The sequence below is a fragment of the Salvelinus alpinus genome, chromosome 18, assembly GCF_045679555.1.
Source record: "Salvelinus alpinus chromosome 18, SLU_Salpinus.1, whole genome shotgun sequence".
Lineage (NCBI taxonomy): Eukaryota > Metazoa > Chordata > Actinopteri > Salmoniformes > Salmonidae > Salvelinus > Salvelinus alpinus.
In genome coordinates, this window is record NC_092103.1 from 19935814 (window position 1) to 19956340 (window position 20527).

The window sequence follows — 20527 nt, forward strand, 5'->3', positions numbered from 1 at the left end:
AGCCTATAAATGTGTATTGTGTGCCATCAACCCTATAGCCACTGGTTTGTAACAGGCCATCCATCAAGGGAGGACATACACAGATAGCGAACAGTCTCTCTATGGGAGAGATGATTCAAAAGAACCACTGATCAAAGCAGTTATTAGTGACAAAGAGTAGAGTGAGAGTATATACACTACATGACCAAGAGTATGTGGACACCTGCTCGTCGAACATCTCATTCCAAAACCATGGGCATTAATATGGAGTTGGTCACCCCTTTGCTGCTATAACAGTCTCCACTCTTCTGGGATGGCTTTCCACTAGACGTTGGAACATTGCTGTGGGGACTTGCTTCCATTCAGCCACAAGAGCATTAGTGAGGTCGGGCACTGATGTTTGGCGATTAGCCCTGGCTCGCAGTCGGCGGTCCAACTCATCCCTAAGTTGTTCGATGGAGTTGAGGTCAGGGCTCTGTGCAGGCCAGTCGAGTTCTTCCACACCGATCTCGACAAACCATTTCTGTATGGACCTCTCTTTGTGAATAGGGGCATTGTCATGCTGAAACAGGAATAGGGGCATTGTAGCGTTAAGATGTAACACTGTAGCCTTAAGATTTCCCTTCACTGGAACTAAGGGGCCTAGACCGTACCATGAAAATCAGCCCCAGACCATTATTCCTCCTCCACCAAACTTTACAGTTGGCACTATGCATTGGGGCAGGTAGCGTTCTTCTGGCATCCGCCAAACCCTGATTCGTACGCCGGACTGTCAGATGGTGAAGCATGACTCATCACTCCAGAGAACTCGTTTCCACTGATCCAGAGTCCAATGGCGGCGAGCTTTACACCACTCCAGCCGACGCTTGCCATTGCGCATGGTGATCTTAGGCTTGTGTGCGGCTGCTCGGCCATGGAAACCCATTTCATGAAGCTCCTGACGAACAGTTATTGTGCTGATGTTGCTTCCAGAGACAGTTTGGAACTTGGTAGTGAGAGTTGCAACCGAGGACAGACGATTTTTAGCACTTGGCGGTCCCATTCTGTGAGTTTGTGTGGCCTACCACTTTGCGGCTGAGCCGTTGTTGCTCCTAGTTGTTTCCACTTCACAATAACAGCACTTACAGGTCACTGGGGTAGCTCTAGCATAGCTCTAGCAGGGGAGAAATTTGATGAACTGACTTGTTGGAAAGGTGGCATCCTATGATGGTGCCACATGGAAAAACACTGAGCTCTTCAGTAAGGCCATTCTACTGCTAATGTTTGTCTACGGAGATTGCATGGCTGTGTGCTCAATTTTATACACCTGTCAGCAATGGGTGTGGCTGAAATAGCCGAATCCACTAATTTGAAGGGTTGTCCACATACTTTTGTATATATAGTGTGCATTCATTCTACTGGTTGTGTAGAACCAACTCCTGATCAATACAATGGCTTGGGACTGTTGTGAATGTGTCCACTAAAACGGAGTATGAAGATATTTTGCGCAAGTCAAAAGAATGCAATCGGGTCTGGGTGAACTTCACTGCTCTTAAACAGAGTTTGCACTTAAGTAACGTGCCGTTATCAGGAGTTGATTGTACATGGGTTTAGCTTAACTTGATATACAGTCAAGCAGGACAGGCAAATTGGGTCCTTCCTTACCCATGTCGGAGGTCACCAGGGTGGAGTGGTTTTCAGGCAGTGAGACGGACGCCCCGTCCTGGTCCAGGCTGTGTCCGTCCTCGTTGACCTCCTGCTGGCTGTGGCTGAGCTCTGAACGCAGCTCTGAAAACTCATCCTCCTCCCTGGGGCACAGAGGATCACAAAGTTATGTCTGAGTTAGGTCCAACAGATATGATAGTAGCCTTGTTACTAGATATGTTTGTGCTTGGATAACGCTGTCATGGCAAATGACATCGGCTAAAGCATACACAGCTCTGGCAACAAGACGGGTATGACTCACACATATTTTCAAAAGAAGAAATTCATACAAGTTTAAGTTTTTTACTTCAATGTTGTTTTCATGACCACACACACACACACACACACACACACACACACACACACACACACACACACACACACACACACACACACACACACACACACACACACACACACACACACACACACACACACACACACACATGGCCATAGGACAGATGATGGTGGACAGATCTTTTTGTTTTGTAGGAAATGAGCTATTCATCTAATAATAGCAGACACAGTAACCATGCATCATGTGAATCCTAAAAGCTTTGAATATAGTTAACATGGTTAATATCTGGAAAAAATGACCTGCAAGAACCTTTAGATGACACTTTGACCCCTCTGAGATGTAGCCTATATACTGTAGGCTTTTCCATGTGAAATGCAAGCTGACTGACCGAATACCGACTGACCGAATACCGCACGTATACAGTGCCTTCAGAAAGTATTCACACCCCTTGACTCTTTCCACATTTTGTTGTGTTACAGCCTGAATTTAAATTTCATTAAAATTGAGATTGTGTCACTGGCCTACACACAATACCCCATAAGGTCAACGTGGAATTATGTTTTTAGGAATGTTTACATATTAATAAAAATGCTGAAAAATCTGAAATATCTTGAGTCAATGAGTATTCAACCCCTTTGTTATGGCAAGCCTAAATAAGTTAAGAGTAAAAAATGTGGTTAACAAGTCACATAATAAGTTGCATGGACTAGTGGTTAAAATAATTTTTGAATGACTACCTCATCTCTGTACCCCACACATACATAACTTAATTGACAGAGTGAAAACAAGGAAGCCTGTACAGAATAAAAATACTCCAAAACATGCATCCTGTTTGAAACAAGGCAATAAAGTAATACTACAAAAAAAAATTGGAATATAACTTTTAGTCCTGAATACAAAGTTTTATATTTGGGGCAAATCCAATACAACACATTACTGAGTACCATTCTCTGAGTACCATATTTTCAAGCATAGTGGTGGCTGCATCATGTTATGGGTATGCTTGTAATCATTAAGGACTGAAGAGTTGTTAAATAAAAAAAGAGACAGAATGGAGCTAAGCGCAGGCAAAATCCTAGAGGAAAACCCGTTCCATCTGCTTTCCACCGGACACTGGGAGATTAATTCACCTTTCAGCAGTACAATAACCTAAAACACAAGGCCAAATCGACACTGGAGATGATTACGTTCCTAAGTGGCCGGTGGAAAATTACAGTTTTGACTTCAATCTATGGCAAGACCTGAGAAAATGGTTGTCTAGCAATGATCAACAACCAATTTGGCAGAGCTTAAATAATTGAAAAAAGAATAATGGGCAAATGTTGCACAATCCTGGTGTGGAACTCTTAAGAGACTTACCCAGAAAGAATCACAGCTGTAAATGGCTGCCAAAAGGTGCTCCTACAAAGTACTGACTCAGAGGTTGGAATACCTATGTAAATTTGATATTTCTGTATTTCACTTTCAATAAATTAAAAACATGCTTTCACTTTGTCATTATGGGGTATTGTGTGTAGATGGGTAAAAAAAATTATAATAATTTGAATTCAGGCTGAAACACAACAAAATGTGGAATAAGTTAGGGGTGTGAATACTGTATGTGTGTCTGCGCGCATATGTACAGTACGTGCTTCAGATGAGAACCTGTCTGAGCTTCTCGGCATTAGTATTTAAATATATGCACAAGCATATAGGACTATGTGAATATTCCGTATGTATGTGAAAGACACAGACAACCTCACTGCTGCTACCACCAAACATTGATACGTCAAGTCCTGGCAGTAGATCTGAATTATAGGGTCGTTTGAATGCATTTCATTGATTTGATACAATCGTTATTGTACATCTGTGAAATAAATAGCCAGGCAGTAAATTCACATCGCAGAGTTCTCACAAGGTCGGCAAATAGAAAGTACTGACTCACAGACTTATGTGCTGTTCTGACAAAATGTCGCAGGATACACTGAATTGGTATGGCAGTTTATGCAAACACATACACACACAAATGAACAGAGCATGAAAGAAAACAGACTTTATAATGAACCTAATCAAAAACCAGTACACATTTTGGAGAATGTTGGGGGGTTGCCATGCTTGAGTTCATTCTAATGAATTGTTTGGTTAATGTTCCTGCTTAGCACTCAAAACCATGCCTGTTATGTCAGAGGAGTTTGTTCCGGTGCACATCGGTGTGCTAAGCACATGTGGAGAGGGTTGGAGAGGGCACTTGAGCTAGGATAACAAACATTTAGGAGGCCTCTGACGCAAATGCTGCCATTTTGATTTCACTACAGTAAGTAAACAACGGAGGAAGAGAGTTAAACGAAAGGGTACTAAAAAGGGATTCCAATCAAAGGGAGGCACAATTAGGGTACCTAAGGGAATTGAGGGTGGAGGTGGTGTGTGTGTGTTGCATTAGGGCTGGGCGATATATGAAATTAATTTGATTAATTTGAACGTATGTTTTTGCGCAATATTCCAAATGCCTGTTATTTTGAGCGTTTATGTCCGCTTGTTCACATGTTGTATTTTTGGTCTCGTCTCTTTTGTGCTGTATGCACCTTCCCATTTACACCAGTGATTCGTGTATAGTGACGAGATGCACGTCTCCGCCCTAACAATGGAAGTCGCTGTCCCAAGGCGGGTAGGCAGACAATAAGCTTAGGTCCAACATAAACCCATTGGCCTTATTTTGGACAGGTTTTAACCAGAGTAAAACCTCTCACTTCACCTCTTCCTCTATGGTTTACACACACACACACACACACACACACACACACACACACACACACACACACACACACACACACACACACACACACACACACACACACACACACACACACACACACACACACACACACACACACACACACACACACACACACACACACACACACACAGCCTGTCCCCCCCTCACATTAACAAAGTTGAGAGATCATATTTTCCTTTCTGACAAGCAGTTTCAACTCGCTATTTACGTTTGAGGTTTGGTCCACATGGACACTGGAACACATTGAGACATTATTCTACTGTAATAGAGAAGTTACCTTTTCTAACGATACCATTTTTATGTCTCAACTACTCATGTAGTTGCATGCAGAGCAGACACTACTAAAACGAGAGTATCAATGAACATTGATTCTGGAAAATTCATGCTCAGTTTGTCGTGCGTGGCATTGGGGTACCACGTACCGCTAGCAGCATTTTAGCTAAATACTGTTATACTTGCTGTCTAGTCTGTGTTTTATAAATGTGCAATAAGCATACAACAAAATTATATAAGGAATTGGCAACTCGTTCTCAGTCTGAGAAATAAGGCAGGCCACTTGATTTCAACTTCTCAACAAAGTGGACAGGCTAGCATGCTGTTCAAACAGTTGGAGACGGACAGACGGGTGTGTTCATAACAATTCAACTGTTCTACCTTGTTAGCTAACGGATAGATCCAAGTTGGCTAAACTTGAAATATACAGATTAGCTGGCACGTTAGGCTTGAGATTTTTTTGATGAGACCAGTTTTAATTTTCTATAGCCTAATGCCTGCTACAAGAAGTTAGTCATTCCTTGTGAATGTGCATTATGCTTGGTTCTAGTTAAATTTGTAACAAAATAGGGCATTTTCATAGACAGACGTGAAAGCCAGATCAGTGATTATTGCAACAACAAAAAAAACAGGTTAAACTATTTTGATAACATTGAATTATTAGTGGGTCTTATGGTTGTGGAAGGCTTATATTTAGCCTAGGTATAATTTCACAAGCCCTGAATTCATTAGATTATTGCTGACTCTTTGAAATTCAGTCTATTTGACCTTTACAACAAAGCTTATCTAGAGAAAATATATATATATTTTTTTATTGAGATATATATCATGAACTGCTCGTAAGTTTGAAAAAAATAGAGATAAGATTTTTAGGCCATATCGCCCAACCCTAGTCTGCATACCTGCCTATGTGCGCATGTATGTGTGTGCTTGTGTGTGTTAGTGTGCATTTGTGTCTACCACCCACCTGATGGTAGAGTCCTGTAGCAGGTCTATCTTCTTGTTGAGCTCAGCGATGATGCTGTGCAGCTCTGTGATCCTCTCCTCGTATCTTAGGGTGGTCCGCTCCTGAACGTCCTCATGCTCCCGCATCAGATAGGACTGCTCACACTGACAAAACACACGCATACACATTAACCCAAGACCGTGTTATCCCACTGAGCTAATGCCTTGATATCTGAGAGGCAACCTATTCGGTTATTTGAGAATTTTGAAAGGAATGCAATCTGAAAACATCCAACATTTCTTAACTGACATCACAATTTAGAGATTGAATCATGTTACTGTAAAAAGCCACCATTCAAAACCCATAACAATGACGCCCATTCAATGCTGAAGTGTGGAGAATGGCATTTTAACAAAAGGTATCTTTCTACACAGTCGCGTGTAATTTGGAATGGGAATAAATCCAGAGGAAATTCTCTGCTGGGTTGCCAGATTGTTGTCTCTGGCATACAAATGCACACACACACACACACTGCACCGTTGTGTACAAGGTCAGGCCTAAGGGCTTTTCTGGGGATTCTCTACATGGAGCTCAGAGGCTGGGAGAGAGGGAAAGGTATCCGCTTTCCACTCAGCTATATTACAAGTGAAGGGGGAGAAGAGGTGTGTGTGTGTGTGTGTGTGTGTGTGTGTGTGTGTGTGTGTGTGTGTGTGTGTGTGTGTGTGTGTGTGTGTGTGTGTGTGTGTGTGTGTGTGTGTGTGTGTGTGTGTGTGTGTGTGTGTGAGAGAGAGAGAGAGAGATCTGGCTTGAGCGTGTGTGTCATACTATGCTTCCTAGAATGACCTTAGAATGACCTTTCCTGGCCTGCGTCGGAGGTTGAACGTGAAAATGAAACAAAGACAGACAGAGGGGTCTTCCTAGTGCTTTATACAATTGGACATTAATCAAGCACTAAAACCACTACAAGACAAAGGAGATGATTGTGGACTACAGGGCTGCAGTGAAGCAGGTTGAGAGCTTCAAGTTCCTTGGTGTCCACATCACCAACAAACTAACATGGTCCAAGCACACCAAGACAGACAAGAAGAGGGCACGACAAAACCTATTCCCCCTCGGGAGACTGAAAAGACTGAAAAGGAAGGCCCTAAAAATTGTCCAAGACTCCAGCCACCGTAGTCATTAGACTGCTACCGCACAGGAAGCGGTACCGGAGCACCAAGTCTAGGTCCAAGAGGCTTCTAAACAGCTTCACCCCCAAGCCATAAGACTCTTGAACATCTAATCAAATGGCTACCCAGACTATTTGCATTTCCCCCCCCCCCTTCTACGCTGCTGCTACTCTCTGTTATTATCTATGCATAGTCACTTTAATAACTCTACCTACATGTACATATTACCTCAATTACCTCGACTAACCGGCGCCCCCGCACATTGATTCTGTACCGGTACCCCCTATATATAGCCTAGCTATTGTTATTTTACTGCTGCTCTTTAATTATTTGTTACTTTTATTATATATATATTTTTTTTTATAGGTATTTTCTTAAAACTGTATTGTTGGTTAAGGGCTTGTAAGTAAGAGTTTCACAGTAAGGTCAACACCTATTGTATTCGACGCATGTGAAAAATACAATTTTATTTGATTTAAAGCGGTCCCATACAACTACTATGGACTTATCACAAAGGTTTAACGTCATGAAAATATATATTTTTTTACACTGCCAAAAGAATGTGAAAAATGTCATAGAATTACATGATGAAAAGACAAACCTCTGTCACGAGGAACATGAGGTCGTGTGGAATCGTTCTGCGACCTTCTAAACTAGAGCCCCATTGAATAAGTCTCAGCCCCAGGATTCTGAGAGTGGGAGTCATAGGGCAATAGATCAAAAGGTTGGGTAGTCAGGAGTCAGGGGTGTACTTCACCCTAAACAAAAACATCTGTGTATGAAAGGTCAGGGGTTCAGGTGACAAGATATGAGCCTCAGGCTGACACAGCCATCAGAGTCCCCACGCAGAGACAGAGCCCCAATGTGTCTGTGTGTTATACTATGTGTTGAGTCAGGAGTCTACCAGTCAACTGGCCAGCGGTGACAATTAGAAGAGCTAAGTGGCTTTAGCTCCCCTGCCCCAGGGAGAGCTGCAGTGACAAAGAGCAGCTTCCAGTCAGCCATTGTCAGGTCACACAGTGTGTGTATTTGTAAATAGCACAATGGGAGAAAGAGGGAGCAGGTGATTCCAGCTGTCTATTGACAAGGGTCGCATAGTGCCAAAAGTGTTTTTGTTGTTGCTTCAATAGTGATCTAGGACATGCAACTATAGTTTTCCTTCACAGAAAACATTTGTGCAGCACATTCGGCAGAAAATAGCTTCATTTTCAGCAGATGACAACAGAAGTGCAACGCTATTTGTCTGGCAGCCAAAAAAGTAAATGAGTTCACAATGAAAAACAATACATGGCCATATTTCTAATGATTATCATAGAAAGAATGTAGCCAGCTACATTTCCTAATGTTTTGCTTAAAGTTAATCTTGAGACGGGGCATCATAGTGTTAAGCTTTCTGCAGAGTTTGAGAAATCTGTACAGCTGCCACTGCTATCTTGATTTCCTTGCGTTTTTTTCTCCTCTCCGTTCTCGGCCGGTCTGCTCCTCCCCCTTCCTCTCTGAGCAGGGCAAGCAGGCCCGTTGCCCTAGCGACTCCAGACCAACATAACATGTACACATGCTGCTCCAGAGCCAGTACTGTTCTTGCTTCAGACAAGCATGCGTCAAAACTCTGTTCGTTTGCACAATGTCTCTCATTCACATTCGCTTGTAAATGTCCAAATGCACCAAAAATGACATTCGGTAGCTCCTACCTATATATGTATAACTTTATGAGCTGGACTGCCGGTCTTTGCAATTCGTTTATTTATGTTTGCGCTCATTAGCATATTTAGCTAGCAGCTTCCATGGAAATTCGTTATTACTTGTTCTAATTTTGTTAGCATTCTGGTAATAGACACCCAGACGCTTTTTGGCGAACCTTACGTACTAAACCGGGATGCGAGAAGGACAGTAATGACGATAAGAAAATGTTGATACCGCCCAACCCTAATCACAATGGAATCTAACAACAATGGCAAGTGCAAGTATATTCCAAGCCATTTCTTTATCTTAAAACTAATGGTCTATCCCTCTTCATCTAACTCCAGTGGAACTGATGGGAAACTAGAATAAAAAACAAAACGTTTCTAGCATTAATATTTGACACAAATAATAGTACCAGATATTGTTTACAGCCGCCACTAGGTAAATACCCATAGCTGATTCAGCTGCCACCAGAGGTATTCCACAGCTCTTTGAACCAGCATCTGTTTCTAGGTCCAGGGGGAGAGGGAGAGAGGGGCCAGGGGGAGAGGGAGAGAGGGGCCAGGGCGTTTATAGAACAGGTACTCACACAATCTGTCTCTCTATTTCTCTCCCTCTATCACACTCGCTCCATTACACAAACGCATAAACACCCAATAATTCTCTCCATAAACAAGCATTCTCCCCCTTTCTCGTTCTCGCACACACCAAGCAAGCCCAAAACTCCATCCTCTGAGAGAGACCGTGCCAAACACTGGGACCGGGAAAACTACAAAGCAGATCGAAGCTGAGCAGTTGGCATGATTACTGACGTTCCTGGTTCCAGTGACATATGGGGTGTGTTGCTTCATGCCAAATAATCCCAAAATCTATTTCCTCTTTATTTAAAAAAGTAAAAGCTTCCAGTCTCTCATCACTGTATGAGAGCAGGTATCCAGAGAGCCAGAGCTGGAATTAAATCCTCCTACTCCTCTAATACACACCCAAGGTCACAGAGAATACCAGTCACTGGGACGATAACATTACACTGAAGACAATGTAATGTTATGGGAAGGTGATAACCGACAGCTGAAAAGAAAGCAGGTAATTTCGAGCATGCTAGAATGATAGTAACGACAAAAAAATGATCAGCATTCTGCACCTCTTCTCTATGTACTCTGATTGGAGCATATGGACTGGGTGTTTTGGGGGAAGAGGAGGGAGGATTTCCAGACGCATTGTAATAGATGAGCCATTCAATTCAAATGCCTGTGTGCAATGTCAGCTATTCCAGGATATTCTAGGATATTCTTCAAAAAACAAAATAAATCTCACTCATGTGAAGCCAGTTCAATTCCATCACAGCTTTCTACTGTAGTTCTTTAATATCCATCATTGGGGGACCGGTCTATGGCACTGCATCGCAAGAGGCGTCACGACAGACCCTGGTTTGATCCCAGGCTGTATCACAACCGGCCGTGATCGGGAGTCCCATTAGGTGGCGCACAATTGGCCCAGCTTCATCTGAGTTAGGGGAGGGTTTGGCCGGGGTAGGCCTTCATTGTAAATAAGAATTTGTTCTTAACTGACTTGCCTAGATAAATAAAGGTTCAACAAATAAAACATGATTTAGCAGTTTGGGTTGTTATGCAAAGATAACCCTGTAAAAGAACGTTTCCATACCAGAGGTCTAATCCTCAGGTGCAGAAAAGAGGAACTATTGACACAGTGTGTTTTCCAATTATAAGTCATGAGAGATCCACTGCAGTTGGCTTGTAGACAGAATTATTATTAAGATTTGTCATTTATAAATGGAGTGGTGGCGGTAACCACTGCATTACACCAATGTTCTGGGCATGGTACTTTGAATGGGTAGCTTAGCTAAGTGAGTGTCCAATACAATGATGAACATGAGTCTATGTGAATATACATTCAGTGCCCAGTTTATTAGGTACACCCATCAAGTACCGGGTCGGACCCTCCTTTGCCTCCAGAACAACATGAATTCTTTGGGGCATGTAAACGTTGCTCAATTGGTATCAAGGGACCTAACGTGTGCCAGGAAAACATTTCCCACACCATTAAACCACCCCACCAGCCTGTACTGTTGACACCAGGCAGGATGGGGCAATGGACTCATGCTGCTTACAGCAAAACCTGACTCTGCAATCAGCATGACGCAACAGGAACCGGGATTCGTCGGCAACTTGATCTTATAACTTCACTTCGGGATTTGACATAATTGGATGAACGTTGATTTTTGACCCATTAATTCCACATGGTTACAGGGTTAATTTCACATGGTTACAGGGTTAAAACAGTGCTGTGCCAAAAATGTTGTATTTATAGGGTGAGCACCGAGGACAGCATATATCCACGTCCTCAGGACCTTCTCAAAATTCTGAATTCGATGTGTGTTTCTAGTGACCAGTGTTGGTGATCGCGTGCCCACTGGAGCTGCTTGTTCTTGTTTTTAGCTGATAGGAGTGGAACCCGGTGTGCTCGTCTGCTGCAATAACCCATCCGTGACAAAGATAGACGAGTTGTGCGTTAAGATATGCTGTTCTACACACCACTGTTGTACTGCACCGTTATTTGCCTGTTTGTGTCCCACCTGTCAGCTTGCCACGATTCTTGCCATTCACTTCGCCCTCTCATCAACGAGCGTATTTTGCCCACAGGACTGCCGCAGACTGGATGTTTTTTGTATGTCGCACCATTCTCGATAAACCCTAGACATTGTCGTGTGTGAAAAGCCCAATTGGCCGGCCCTTTGAGGTACTGGAACCGTCGTGCCTGGCACCGATGACCATACCATGCTCAGAGTCGCGTAGGTCACTTGTTTTTCCCATTCTAACGTTCAATCGAACAGTAACTGAATGCCTTGATGCCTGTCTACCTGCTTTATATAGCAAGCCACGGCCGTGTGACTCACTGTCTGTAGGAGCGATCCATTTTTGTGAACGAGGTGGTGTACCTAATAAACTGAGTATATGTCTATGGCCCAGTAGAGTAGAGTACCTGTGCTTTGGCCAGTCTCTTCTCCAGCATCTCTCGCTCTCTCTCCGTCTGCACCAGCCGCTTGTTCAGCTCCACCACGTCCCCCTTCAATGAGGCCAGGGCTGCCAGGTGGAGCTAAAGAGAGAGGGGAGAGGAGAGAGTGTTACGACCATAACACACACACACACCAAGTTACAACAGATTCAGTGAGTACAGAGCACACGCACTTCTTTGTCCTCACACATAGACACTCTAGGGAAGGGTTTAAGCCCAAAGCAGAACAGAGAGAGTGCTAACACTAGCATCTGGATCACGCAGACTTGTCACTTGGGTGGGCCGAGGTGTCACACACACACACACAAGCCTGTTCAACTATCTGAGGGATCACAAATTTCATATACACACTCCTCTAGTCAGGTAACCTGCTCACAGTCATGCTTTAAACGGTATGCTTTCCTAATACCAAAGGCAACTTCCATTAAAAAAAAAATATGACCAAGTCTTTTAAATGGTACAGGTTAAGTTAGTTACAGAGGAGAGGACTACCTTGGCTTAAACTAAAAAAAAAAAAAACAGCAGTCATGCTTTCTCATATCAAGGGAAAAGTCTCTCAAACTAAATATAAGCCCAGGGACATTCAAAAACTCTGCTCTTACCCCTTACCTCAGCATATAGCAACAGAAGAACAGAAAACTCTGCTCTTACCCCTTACCTCAGCATATAGCAACAGAAGAACAGAAAACTCTCGGAACGAGGGATAAGAAAAAGACTGCAATCTTCTCTGCGACAAGCTTTCTGTTTCGCCATGCAGTGGGGAGGCTTAACTCTCAGAGGAACTAAAGCTGTCATGACTAAGCAGAGACCAAGTCCAGACACATCACATGGGACTGCATGCCACTAAGCTGCAAGGAGAGTCCTTTCCAAACGAGACAGGGGAGCTGACTTGGTTTTCAAGCGAAGAAAGACCAACTTCCAAATATATCCAATCCTGGTCTGTGATTCTTAAATTAGCCTCTACTGCTAACCTAACTCAAACCAGCCCCTGAAGATTTATTTTCACTGCTTGAGTTTGCAGTATAGCCTAGTGGTTCCAAAACTTTTTGGAGAGCAAACTAAAACAAATGATCTTGTGGACATCTAGACAAAGCAATGTTGTAAGCCTAACCAGTGACCACAGCACAATCAGCACAAGCCAAAACTCAGTAAGAATTGTCCGTGACCCACCAAGTGTGTGTCTACCTACTATTTTGCAAACAGGCTACACAAAGAACAGGCTTACAATAATTAATGGTGAATATTTTGGACTCAGTACTTTTGACAATAACTCCTGAATAGTACATTCTTGGTGAAAGGTCAGTTGCACAAAAGGAAAGTGTTATTCATTTACACAACTTCAAGGTGAATCTTTTTTTCCCCACTTTACCTACATTTTCTCTATACAAAGAACTCCATACACACGGACTCTTAAAACCATAACTATGGATAGAACATTGCTGCGTCGGCAGCGATTTGAATTAATTAACCAGCGATAGTGTGTTTCCTCTGCCGTCTCTGATGAGCCCTGAGCGGAAGAAAAGCTTTGAATGAATCCTCTCAGGAAGTGAAAAAACCCCGGAAACATCACAGAGATGGACCGCAAGGTTCACCTGCTGTTCCAAATGGACTATTTAACACTCAAGCAGAGAGAGAGATGGAGGGAGCATTTCAAATAAGGGATGTTTATTTAAGGCCTTATTTCATAGATAGAGGGAAGATCCAGTGGGGAAGATCCAGTAGGGAAGATCCAGTGGGGAAGATCCAGTGGGAAAGATCCAGTGGGGAAGATCCAGTGGGGAAGATCCAGTAGGGAAGATCCAGGTAAAGTGGATAGTAAAACATCTTCTCCTGATACTGAACAGTGAGCCTCTTTGCACCTGCAAGCACATTGCTATGTGACTGTTCACAAAATGTTTAATCTAAATCAATTCGGTATTAGATACACAGCATTGGCCATTATATATATTTATATAAAACACTGTAGTTTGTATGAAAAGGCTTGCATGATAAGTAAATGAGTGAGACAATGACATAAATCCATATATCGTTTAAACAGTCATCTTCATCATTCACTCAACTGGAGGGGCCAACCACCAGAACTAACCCTTGGTCCACATCCAATCAGAAGAGCATCCAAAACCACTGAACCCCGTGAAAGAAATCTATAAGAGTCGGGAGAGAGATCAGCAGTGGAAAGAGGAAATGACACGAAAGACAGACAGAAAAGCAGGCCGGCAGAGGTATGAAGTAGAGGTAATTAGTGACCCCATACAGTACACAAGCATGACCCTTGATCTCAGTGTTGGGTATTCACCATGAGGAGAGAAAAGGACGGGGTAGCCTTGACCTTCTTACTCTATTTCAGTGGTCATCAAATGGTTGATTGCGATCGACTGGTCGATGGCCAAGGCATTCCTAGTCGATCGCCAAAAATGTATATAAAAAACAACAACGATAAAGCCTTGCATTCCTTATTTTTTCTGTCTCGCGCTGTTGGCAGTAGGTGCACTTATTTCAGCTGCCCTGTGCCCCGGGTAGGCGAAGTGTTCCCATTTTGAACCATTTCATGTGTTTCAAGGTAAAAACTACGCCTACTCTGCATGCCCGGAGAGCAAATCAAGTGCACCCATAGGCCTACCGCTAGCCAATCGGATTGCTCAGATCACCATGTCTGTCTGCAGTTTGCTGGAGTGTGCAGAAAAGTTGATACTTTGATTTCAAAAAGTCTAAAACCATGACTAGAGAGAGACTTTCAACGAATACAGCCAAGAGGTCCTGTTATGATTGAGTTCATGTTTTTATTCAGCACTGTCAACACTTTTTATTCAACACTTTTATAAAGCATGATATTCTCTCTTCCACTTGCGCTGCAACCAGCACTGCAGCTTCAATGAATGAGTAGCAAATTGTAGCGATAGGATTGTGTTGTTATTATTAGCGGATGTGTTTTTTAATATCGAGGAATATTTCACTTTCTCTGGTCATAGGACTAACAACATGAATGCATGAGGCAGAAATAATGTGGTGTTTTGCCATCAGCTCAAAGACATTGTCCCCTTTTTGCTCAGTATCTGCAGAGGGTGAGAGCTGAGGGACGGTCTGACTGTGAGAGGCAGAACCTCTGATGCTCTCCCTCCGCAGAGAATGACCATCAGATGCAAGCAGAATCAGCCCAGTAAAATAAAGAAAGCACATTATTTCAATGTATGCTCTCGGCTCAGAAGAGTTTGGGGACCACTGCTCTATTTCAATGACAGTTCTTCAAATGGAGTTATTGAATACAGTAGTTAGTGCTGAGGGATTAACCGAAATGTCTGTAATTTTCAGTTTTGAAACAACTATTTGACCAACATCGGTTCAATTATTTGAATTCCATTTAGTTTAGTTAATTTTTCTCTCTCTCAATGCTCAGTTTCTCTAGAGATAAATCAGATCAAGCACGAACTGTGTGATGTAGTAGGGAGTTGTAGTTTCCAACAGGCCAATATTCGACATAGTTTAGCGCATAAATGATGGTAATTAACTACAATAACAATAATCCATTGCTCTCCTACTTGTCTAGTTTGTGTGAAACAGACAAGGAGATCGAGAGAAGAACGGGTGATCTTTTCTTCACAAAGTATCTCTACCCCAAAAAATACATTCAAGCAGTCATAAAAGTATGCCATTTACTTTGAAGATCTACTAAAATACATTTTTTGTCAGACCGCATTGGCAGCAGCAATAGAGAGATGAGATGACTTGGAATGAAATAATAATGTAATCAAATAAAACAAATGTAATATATACACAACAACTGAAATATTTCATTAAAGTAAAGTAATGTGAATAAATGATGATTAATAAGTGATAAGCAGTAATGGGCAGTCACTACCATCAAGGGAATTGTATTGTTTTATTCAGTTTTCAAATCAAACTTTATCTGTCACTTCCGCCGAATACAACAAGTGTAGACCTTACCGTGAAATGCTTACTTACAAGCCCTTAACCAACAGTGCAGTTCAAGAAGAGTTGTTACAGCATTCAACCCACATAATGCATAGCACATTTAGTCTCCTACGTTTTTTATCGAAAACTAAATCTGTGTTGTTTTTTAATAATCGAACCAACCTCATAAAGCACTAATTGCTCAGCACTAACTGTAATTATTTGGTGCCAAAAGAGAAGTCTTGTTGCCTACATAATTTGCCTGAGTAGTTATGATCAAAGCTAGTTCCGTGGCCACAAATCATGAGTAGTAGTAATCATACAGGCCAATGTTTTGCTCTCTCTGCACTATTATTTCTAAGAGGCCTGGAGTTAATTACATAATTCCTCCTAAATAAATGTTTTGAATTTTCCTCTGACCTGATATTTAGCTCTCAATGATTGGCTGACCTGGCCTTCAGTGTGTGTGTGTGTGTGTGTGATTTAATATAATTTTTCTGGCAGACAAGTGACCCTTGCAGTCTGAGGCGACAAGCTGGCACTGATGTGTTTACTGAGTTCTGCCTGGGAAGGTTCTTAGCCCTCTCTCCTATCTCTCCCACACACACACACACACACACACACACACACACACACACACACACACACACACACACACACACACACACACACACACACACACACACACACACACACACACACACACACACAGAGCCCATTTCAGGCTCCGGGGGGAGTTAGGCATATCTCATGGGTAAAATGGTATTAATTAGAGCTCCATGATGCACTTCCATTATCTATTTGAGGGAGTAGGGGGCAGGGAGTGAGGGGTTGGGGAGGAGAGGGCCGTTCTACAGATTCCACTCCCGGGAATTCAGGGTTCTTCTTTTCCCGACAGAGGGCAATCCTCTAACACCTCCATCACTGCCATGTCAACCTTACACACAATCCTTAAAACCTGTTAAACGTAACTAAATGTAATCAAAAATGTAATCTACGTAATCCCCAGAAGTAATTATTTATCATGAGAGGGCCATAAACAACAACTAGAAAGGCGGCGTACTCCAAGAAAGGCTAAAAGCTCACCTTTCTGGTAAAACATTGTTACAAATCCCCTTTGAGGACAAATCATAAATATGATAAAAATATGAAATATTTGATATCATTTACAGTGGGGAGAACAAGTATTTGATACACTGCTGATTTTGCAGGTTTTCCTACTTACAAAGCATGTAGAGGTCTATAATTTTTTATCATAGGTACACTTCAACTGTGAGAGACAGAATGTAAAACAAAAATCCAGAAAATCACATTGTATGATTTTTAAGTAATTAATTTGCATTTTATTGCATGACAATATTTGTATTTGATCACCTACCAACCAGTAAGAATTCCGGCTCTCACAGACCTGTTAGTTTTTCTTTAAGAAGCCCTCCTGTTCTCCACTCATTACCTGTATTAACTGCACCTGTTTGAACTCGTTACCTGTATAAAAGACACCTGTCCACACACTCAATCAAACAGACTCCAACCTCTCCACAATGGCCAAGACCAGAGAGCTGTGTAAGGACATCAGGGATAAAATTGCAGACCTACACAAGGCTGGGATGGGCTACAGGACAATAGGCAAGCAGCTTGGTGAGAAGGCAACAACTGTTGGCGCAATTATTAGAAAATGGAAGAAGTTCAAGATGACGGTCAATCACCCTCGGTCTGGGGCTCCATGCAAGATCTCACCTCGTGGGGCATCAATGATCATGAGGAAGGTGAGGGATCAGCCCAGAACTACACGGCAGGACCTGGTCAATGACCTGAAGAGAGCTGGGACCACAGTCTCAAAGAAAACCATTAGTAACACACTACGCCGTCATGGATTAAAATCCTGCAGCGCACGCAAGGTCCCCCTGCTCAAGCCAGTGCATGTCCAGGTCCGTCTGAAGTTTGCCAATGACCATCTGGATGATCCAGAGGAGGAATGGGAGAAGGTCATGTGGTCTGATGAGACAAAAATAGAGCTTTTTGGTCTAAACTCCACTCGCCGTGTTTGAAGGAAGAAGAAGGATGAGTACAACCCCAAGAAAACCATCCCAACCGTGAAGCATGGAGGTGGAAACATCATTCTTTGGGGATGCTTTTCTGCAAAGGGGACAGGACGACTGCACCGTATTGAGGGGAGGATGGATGGGGCCATGTATCGCGAGATCTTGGCAAACAACCTCCTTCCCTCAGTAAGAGAATTGAAGATGGGTCGTGGCTGGGTCTTCCAGCATGACAATGACCCGAAACACACAGCCAGGGCAACTAAGGAGTGGCTCCGTAAGAAGCATCTCAAGGTCCTGGAGTGACCTAGCCAGTCTCCAGACCTGAACCCAATATAAAATCTTTGGAGGGAGCTGAAAGTCCGTATTGCCCAGCGACAGCCCCAAAACCTGAAGGATCTGGAGAAGGTCTGTATGGAGGAGTGGGCCAAAGTCCCTGCTGCAGTGTGTGCAAACCTGGTCAAGAACTACAGGAAACGTATGATCTCTGTAATTGCAAACAAAGGTTTCTGTACCAAATATTAAGTTCTGCTTTTCTGATGTATCCAATACTTATGTCATGCAATAAAATGCAAATGAATTACTTAAAAATCATACAATGTGATTTTCTGGATTTTTGAAGTGTACCTATGATAAAAATGACAGACCTCTACATGCTTTGTAAGTAGGAAAACCTGCAAAATCGGCAGTGTATCAAATACTTGTTCTCCCCACTGTATTTCCTATTCAACAGAACTGGATGAATAAGGCTTGAAATGACATATATGCTTTCTAAATATAGTATAATCAAATTATAAAACAACTAAATATAAGATTTTGCCTTCCTTACAATATACAGTATTTGTATGTTTAGTGTTAGACAAAATGTACATGTCTAAACAAAAAAATACTCCACTTCGGCCAGATGATCACATGACCCATCAAGTTAGCCAGGTGTGTCTGGGGCTGATTACGTGGCCATCTATTGTATTTCATGAACATGTGTACATGTCTAGACAACAGTGACCCATCCACTTAGCTGGATGTGGCTGAGGGGGTGGTTATAGCATTTCTTTCACATGAACCATCAATTTAGACACGTGTGTCTGGGTAAGCGTCATCCAATAATGCTAAAACATTTCAAACATATTTTTAGCATCATGCAGGTCACCAAAACAGCGGACTTTACGTCTAAAAGGTTTTAAATAAAGCAGGAATCAAAGCCTTACCCTTTCAGTTTAATATAACTTCCCAGCAAGATCGATGGTAGAATATTATTATTTATTTTGTTATGAGCCTGGCCTTACTTCTATTACAGCATATTGGATGACTGTCAATCATGTTCCATTCACCCCAACAACAACAAATCTCTCTCTCAGGAGCCTCCTAGGTTTTGCATTTTTGTATTGACGTCAATGAACCCAGAGGAGGACTCCAGCTACACCATGGTGTTTTAATCAGTTATTTGGTGCCATGTGAATGTAGTTAGATTGATCCCCTTCCTCCTCTGAGGAGCCTCCACTGGTAGAGATACATTATCATTACTATGGACATATCATATCTAGCCTAAACCAGCAAAAAAATATATATAATGTAGGACTATATGTTCCCCATATGGTGAAACCTTCACAAATACAAGAGTGCCACATACCAAAATGATATCTGGTCAGGTTTAATATATGTTAACCAATTAAATTGCCTTATCTGAAGGCTACGATAGTGAGTGACCTTATAAAGGTTGTCCCCAATCTCTGTCTGAGCTATTAACTTGTTGCCACTGTCCCCATTGTAAAAATGTATAAGACCAACAGTACAGTGGGTTTGGTACTAGGGACTATGCTTGACTGAAACCTCTGTGTTTGTACTGTGGAAATGTGTACTAAATCCACCAAATGAAGAGGGCAACATTGTTCATTAGCCATCACTAAGGCAGAATTAAGCCAGTACAACTACAACCTTTACAAAGTACAGGAGAGGCAAACAATTCAACAGCAGCGCAGTAGCTATGCAGCCTATTTATCTCATACAGAGCCTTCAGAAAGTATTCACACCCATTGACTTGTTCTACATTTTGTTGTTACAGCCTAAATTTAAAATGGATTCAATTGAGATCACGTGTCACTGGCCTACACACAATACCCCATAATGTCAAAGTGGAATTATGTTTTTAGAATTATTTTCAAATTAATTAAAAATTAAAAACTGAAATATCTTGAGTCAATGAGTATTCAACCTCTTTGTTATGGCAAGCCTAAATACGTTAAGGAGTAAAAATGTTCTTAACAAGTTGCATGGATTCACTCAGTGTGCAATAATAGTGTTTAACATGATTTTTGATTGACTACCTCATCTCTGTAACCCACACATACAATTAAGGTAATTCAGTTGAGTAGTGAATTTCAAACACAGATTCAACCAGAAAGACCAGGGAGGCTTTCCAATGCCTCACAAAGAAGGGCACTTATTGGTAGATGGGTAAAAATTAAAAAAGCAGACGGGTGAAGTTATTAATTACACTTTGGACGGTGTATCAATACACCCAGTCACTACAAAGATACTAACTCAGTTGCAGGAGAGGAAGGAAACAGCTCAGGGATTTCACCATGAGGCTAATGGTGATTTTAAAACTCTTACCGAGTTTAATGGCTGTGATAGGAGACAACTGAGGATGGATCAACAACATTGTATTTACTCCACAATACTAACTGAAATGACAGAGTGAAAAGAATGAAGCCTGTACAGAATAAAAAATATTCAAAAACA

At 42.1% G+C, this 20527-nt stretch overlaps 1 protein-coding gene across 2 annotated transcripts in view; it reads right to left on the reverse strand.

Moving 5' to 3' along the window:
- Positions 1–20527, reverse strand: part of mcc (MCC regulator of WNT signaling pathway) — a 121212-nt gene that overhangs the window by 52324 nt on the left and 48361 nt on the right. For both annotated transcript variants that reach the window (XM_071350574.1, XM_071350575.1), the window contains 3 exons: positions 11805–11918; positions 5974–6116; positions 1624–1766 (listed from right to left, as the gene is read on the reverse strand). In XM_071350574.1, coding sequence (XP_071206675.1) covers positions 1624–1766; positions 5974–6116; positions 11805–11918 — 400 coding nt within the window. The remainder of the gene's footprint in view (positions 1–1623; positions 1767–5973; positions 6117–11804; positions 11919–20527) is intronic.